This window comes from Carlito syrichta, unplaced genomic scaffold, assembly GCF_000164805.1.
Source record: "Carlito syrichta isolate Samal-C Ts95f unplaced genomic scaffold, Tarsius_syrichta-2.0.1 Scaffold304675, whole genome shotgun sequence".
Taxonomy (NCBI): domain Eukaryota; kingdom Metazoa; phylum Chordata; class Mammalia; order Primates; family Tarsiidae; genus Carlito; species Carlito syrichta.
The window spans coordinates 212,801-217,999 of NW_007248771.1; the positions used below are offsets into that span (position 1 = coordinate 212,801).

The 5,199-nt window shown below is 42.0% G+C and overlaps 1 protein-coding gene across 4 annotated transcripts in view; it reads left to right on the forward strand.

Moving 5' to 3' along the window:
• The window catches only part of NDUFS1 (NADH:ubiquinone oxidoreductase core subunit S1), a 34,976-nt gene extending 30,981 nt beyond the window's left edge, over positions 1-3,995 (forward strand). For 2 of the 4 annotated variants that reach the window (XM_021713681.1, XM_021713682.1), the window contains 3 exons: positions 1,056-1,190; positions 1,293-1,365; positions 3,632-3,949. In XM_021713681.1, the coding sequence (XP_021569356.1) occupies positions 1,056-1,190; positions 1,293-1,365; positions 3,632-3,723 (300 nt within the window). In that variant the 3' untranslated portion in view covers positions 3,724-3,949. Of the gene's footprint in view, positions 1-1,055; positions 1,191-1,292; positions 1,366-3,631 lie in introns of all 4 variants that reach the window. The other 2 variants (XM_008060613.1, XM_008060614.2) reach the window with 2 other exon arrangements.
• The last annotated feature ends 1,204 nt before the right edge of the window (positions 3,996-5,199 follow it).

The following is a 5,199-nucleotide window of genomic DNA, read 5'->3' on the forward strand; positions in this document are numbered from 1 at the left end:
TTGCCTGAACCCGCGGGTTTGAGACCAGCCCGGGCAACTTGGCAAGACCTTGTCTCTACAATAAATAAAAAATAAGCTGGGCGTGGTGGCTTGTGCCTGAAGTTCCAGCTACCTGAAAGGCTGAGGCGGAAGGATTGCTGATGCCCAGCAGGTCGAGGCTGCGGTGGCTGTGAGCATGCCACCGCACTCCAGCCTGGGCGACAAGAGTGAGACTCCAACTCAAAAAAAAAAAGGAAAAAAAGATAAATTAATGTACTGACAGCTGTTGACTAGAATTTTTGACATTTGTGTTCTCCGCTTAACTGCTCCTTAATCAGCATATGGATGCTAATAGACACCAATAGACTTTTCAGTACTACTGCTTTATTTCACCATAGTTAAAATTATATATTATTTAGCTTTTTTTTTTTTTTTTTTTGAGTTGGAGTCTCACTCTTGTCGCCCAGGCTGGAGTGTGGTGGCATGCTCACAGCCACCGCAGCCTCGACCTGCTGGGCTCAGTTCATCCTTCTGCCTCAGTCTTTCAGGTAGCTGGAACTTCAGGCACAAGCCACCACGCCCAACTTATTTTTTGATTTATTGTAGAGACGAGTTCTTACCAAGTTACCCAGGCTGGTCTTGAACCCCCAAGCTCAGGCAGTCCTCTCGCCTCAGCCTCCCAAAGTGCTGGAATCACAGGCTGAGCCACTGTCCCTGGCCTATTTAGCCTTTTTTTTTTTTGAATTGGATTCTCTCTCTGTCACCCAGACTGGAGTGCAGTGGCCGTTCCCGGCCACCACAGCCTCGACCTGCCAGGCTCCGACGAGCCCTCTGCCTCAGCCTTCCCAAGTAGCTGGAACTACAAGCGCGCGCTACCACGCCTGGCTAATTTTGATTTTATTGTAGAGATGAGGTCTTGTCAAGTTGCCCAGGCTGGTCTCGAACCCGCGGGCTCAGGCAATCCACTCACCTTGGCCTCCCAAAGTGCTGGGATTACAGGCTGAGCCACCAAACCCGGCCAACATTTTTAAGTATTAAAACTTTATGTTGTTTTTTTGGGACCTGATATGTTGTAGATTGCAGGTATAACTCTTCCATATGATACTCTGGATCAAGTGAGAAATAGATTGGAAGAAGTTTCTCCAAATCTTGTTCGATATGATGATGTTGAAGGAGCTAATTACTTCCAGCAAGCAAGTGAGCTCTCTAAGGTAATGGCTACCTATGTGTAATTTTCATAATGGTATATCTATGATGTATCAGTGCTAGTTTTCAGTACTTAAACACTGATCTCTTACTCCTTTTTTGTGCAGCTAGTGAACCAGCAACTTCTTACTGACCCACTCGTTCCACCTCAGCTAACTATAAAAGACTTCTACATGACAGGTATGTAACTATCAACAAGTGCTAAATTTAAAAGGGGCGAAGTCATCAGAACACCCCATTTAGCATGAGAATTCCAACCTGTAGTTGGTAGTTTTTGCCAATTTTCATCTTTGAAAAGTTTTCAGACGTTGGAACTAATGCAAGCATGTTTTCTGATTGTACTCTTAATTTTGTTGTTGGTGGTATTTCTGAAATATAAGCAAAGTTTGAGAATTCAAAAAGAATTAATAGATTTTAAATAAAAAATTTCATTATTGTGAGGAAAATCACTGTAACCGTTTAGAGAGAATTTTTCAAAGTGACAAACAACTGTGAAGGTTTTTTGAGAATTATAGGTAGAAGAATCAAAACATTCAAATGTGAAACATTTTGAACAGTGCTTCTGACTGGACACGGTGGCTCATGCCTGTAATTCCAGCACCTTGGGAGGCCGAGGTGAGAGGATTGCCTAAGCTCATCGGTTTGAGACCAGCCTGGGCAACTTGACGAGACCTCACCTCTACAATAAATCAAAAAATTAGCTGGGTGTGGTGACACATGCCTGTAGTTCCAGCTACTTGGAAGGCTGAAGGGGAAGGATCACCTGAACCCAGCAGGTTGAGGCTGCTGTGGCTATCAGCATGTCACTGCACTCCAGCCTAGATGACAGAGTGAGACTCTAACTAAAAAAAACAAAACAAAACAGTGCTTCTGACATAAATTGTTGGGAATATTTTTAAGGTGTGCAGACCAACTGAAACAACTTATTTTTTGAGTCGGAGTCTCACTCTGTCACTCAAAGATGGAGTGCAGTGGCACTCTCGTGGCCACCGCAGCCTCGACCTGCTGGACTCAGGTGATCCTTCTGCCTCAGCCTTCCAAGTAGCTGGAATCACAGGTACATACTACCATGCCCGGTTAATTTTTTAATTTATTGTAGAGATGAAGTCTTGCCATGTTGCTCAGGCTGGTCCCAAACTCCTGAGCTCAGGCAATCCTCTCACCTCTGCCTCCCATAGCACCGGAAACTTCTTTACTGCAGATTATTAAGGCAGTTAATATATAATATTTAGACTATGAGGTGGTTGATAGATGATTTAAATAATTATTTAAAACTACAGTGTATTTTTAAAATTTTGATACAGTATGTATCTTAGAATTTTTTTTTTTTTTTTTTAATTGTAGAGATGAAGTCTTGCCATGTTGCTCAGGCTGGTCTCAAACCCATGGGCTCAGGCAATCCACTCACCTCAGCCTCCCAAGGTGTGGGATTACCGGCTGAGCAACCGAGCCCGGCTGAGATTATTTTTAATAGTTGTTTTAGATATAAGACAAGAGTGAAACTCCAACTCAAAAAAAAAAAAGGCAAATCACATACCCTAAAATTTATCCATAGTTTATGACTCAGTGTATTTTTAGTACATATACTATTTTGTAACCTCTTCATATTTTTCTTTTTTTTTTTTGAGTCGGAGTCTCACTGTATTGCCCAGGCTTGAATGCAGTGGCATGTTCACAACCACTACAGCCTCGACCTACTGGGCTTAGGCAATCCTTCCACCTTAGCCTTTCAAGTAGCTGGACCTATAGACTCACGCCACCATGCCTGGCTGTTTTTTTTTTTTTTTAATTGTAGAGATGAAGTCTTGCCAAGTTGCGTAGTCTGGTCTGGAAACCCTGGGCTTGGGGAGTCCTCTTGCTTTGGCCTCCCAAAGTGCTGGGATTACAGGCTGATCCACCATGCCTGGCCTCTTTCTATAATTTTTTAATGGTTGTATACTGCCGCACTGACTAGCTGTTCCATAATTATTTCATTTTTCCTAGGAATTATTAAAAACATTTACCCAGCATGGGGTTTATAATTATATAGAGAGAGCCTTATAATCTTTTTTCCCCCAAATATGTGCAACATTAAGGTTTGCTGTGTGCTTTTAAAAAAGTTGTGTTATGCCCGGCATGGTGGCTCATGCCTATAATCCCAGTACTTTGGAAGAAGGAGGCAGGAGGATTGCCTTAGCCCAGGGGTTCAAGACCAACCTGGGCAACTTGGCGAGACCTCATCTCTACAATAAATAAAAAAATTAGTTGGGTATGGTAGTGCATGCCTGTAGTTCTAGCTACTTGGAAGACTGAGACAGAAGGATTGCCTGAGCTGACTAGGACAAGACTGTGGTGACCATTGAGTGTGCCACTGCACTCCATCTTGGGCAACAGAGTGAGAATCTGACTCAAATAAAAAAATTAAAATTTGTATTATCAAAATTCATATTTTCTTAATGTCTTTCAGATTCAATTAGCAGAGCTTCACAGACAATGGCCAAGTGTGTCAAAGCTGTCACAGAGGGTGCCCAGGCAGTAGAAGAGCCATCCATATGCTGAGATGTCACTAGGAGCAGCTTTGCCATGAATAGTTGATGGACAGTTATAGTGGAGGGATCCCCTACAGGTTTATCTCTTTAAAAAAATCTGAATGATGAAATAATTAGGGTTGTACTATGCTTATTTGAAAATATTAGTTATGAAAACTTTGCAGCTTCAAAAACATTTATGTATTGTGTATAAATGTTAAATAATAAAATAATGAAACTCTACAGATGCTCATTCATGCAAAAGCATTGATAGTCTTTGTGACAAATGCAAAGAAACCCTTATGTGTGTGTTTTTTTAAGAAGTCATTTATGTTGATAAAACGGATGACATGAAAAGAGCTTCCATTAAGACCACTTTTTTTTAGCGCTAAAGAAATGATTTAGGCCTTCTGTCAAGCTGGGTAAATAGAAGAAATATATAATGTAATCATCAGATATGTATCTTGGATAATTATCATAATTAATAATCATACTAACAACAACTAATGATTATTTACCTTTTTTGTTTGTGCTAAGCACTCTGGCTTTACATGCATTGTCTTCTTTTGTCCTTGCTACAACCATATGAGATAGTATTATCATCTCATTTTACAGGTAAAGTAACTGAAGCCCAGGTATATTAAGTAACTTGCCCAAGGCTATACAGCATGAATCACTTTCAAGCCTACTTTTCTTTTACTCCAAAGTTCATTGTTCTTAACTTTTGGACATAATTCTCTCTTGTTAATATAGATTCTATAGGATATTACTTCTAAGAATTAGTATTGAGGAGTTTAATGGGTAACACATTTTCTCTTTTTTTTTTTTTTTGAGTTGGAGTCTCAATCTGTCACCCAGGCTGGAAAGCAGTGGCATGCTTCTGGCCACTGCAGCCTCGGCCTGCTGGGCTCTGGGGAGCCTTCTGCCTCAACCTTCCAAGTAGCCGGAACTACAGGCATGTGCTACTACGCCTGGCTAGTTTTTGATTAATTGTAGAGATGAGGTCGTGCCAAGTTGCCCGGCCGGGTCTCAAACACACAGGCTCAGGCAATCCATTCACCTCAGCCTCCCAACGTGCTAGGATTACAGGCTGAGCCACCGAGCCCGGCCACGTTTTCTTTTAAATCTGCTTCTATAATACCATTGTGTTCTATGTGGTCCTTTTCTTTGTATAATAGATCACACACATATACCTTAGAATGAGGAAGATTTCAAGAGATATAATCAGATTCTCATAGATGTATATTCATTGTATTAAAACCATCTGTGGACCGGGCTCGGTGGCTCAGCCAGTAATCCCATGCTTTGGGAGGCCGAGGTGAGTGAATTGCCTGAGCCCGCGGGTTCGAGACCCGCCCGGGCAACTTAGCGAGACCTCATCTCTATAATAAATCAAAAATTAGCTGGGGGTGGTAGAGTGTGCTTGTAGTTCCAGCTACTTGGAAGGCTGAGGCAGAAGGATCTCCAGAGCCCAGCAGGTCGAGGCTGCGGTAGCTGGGAGCGTGCC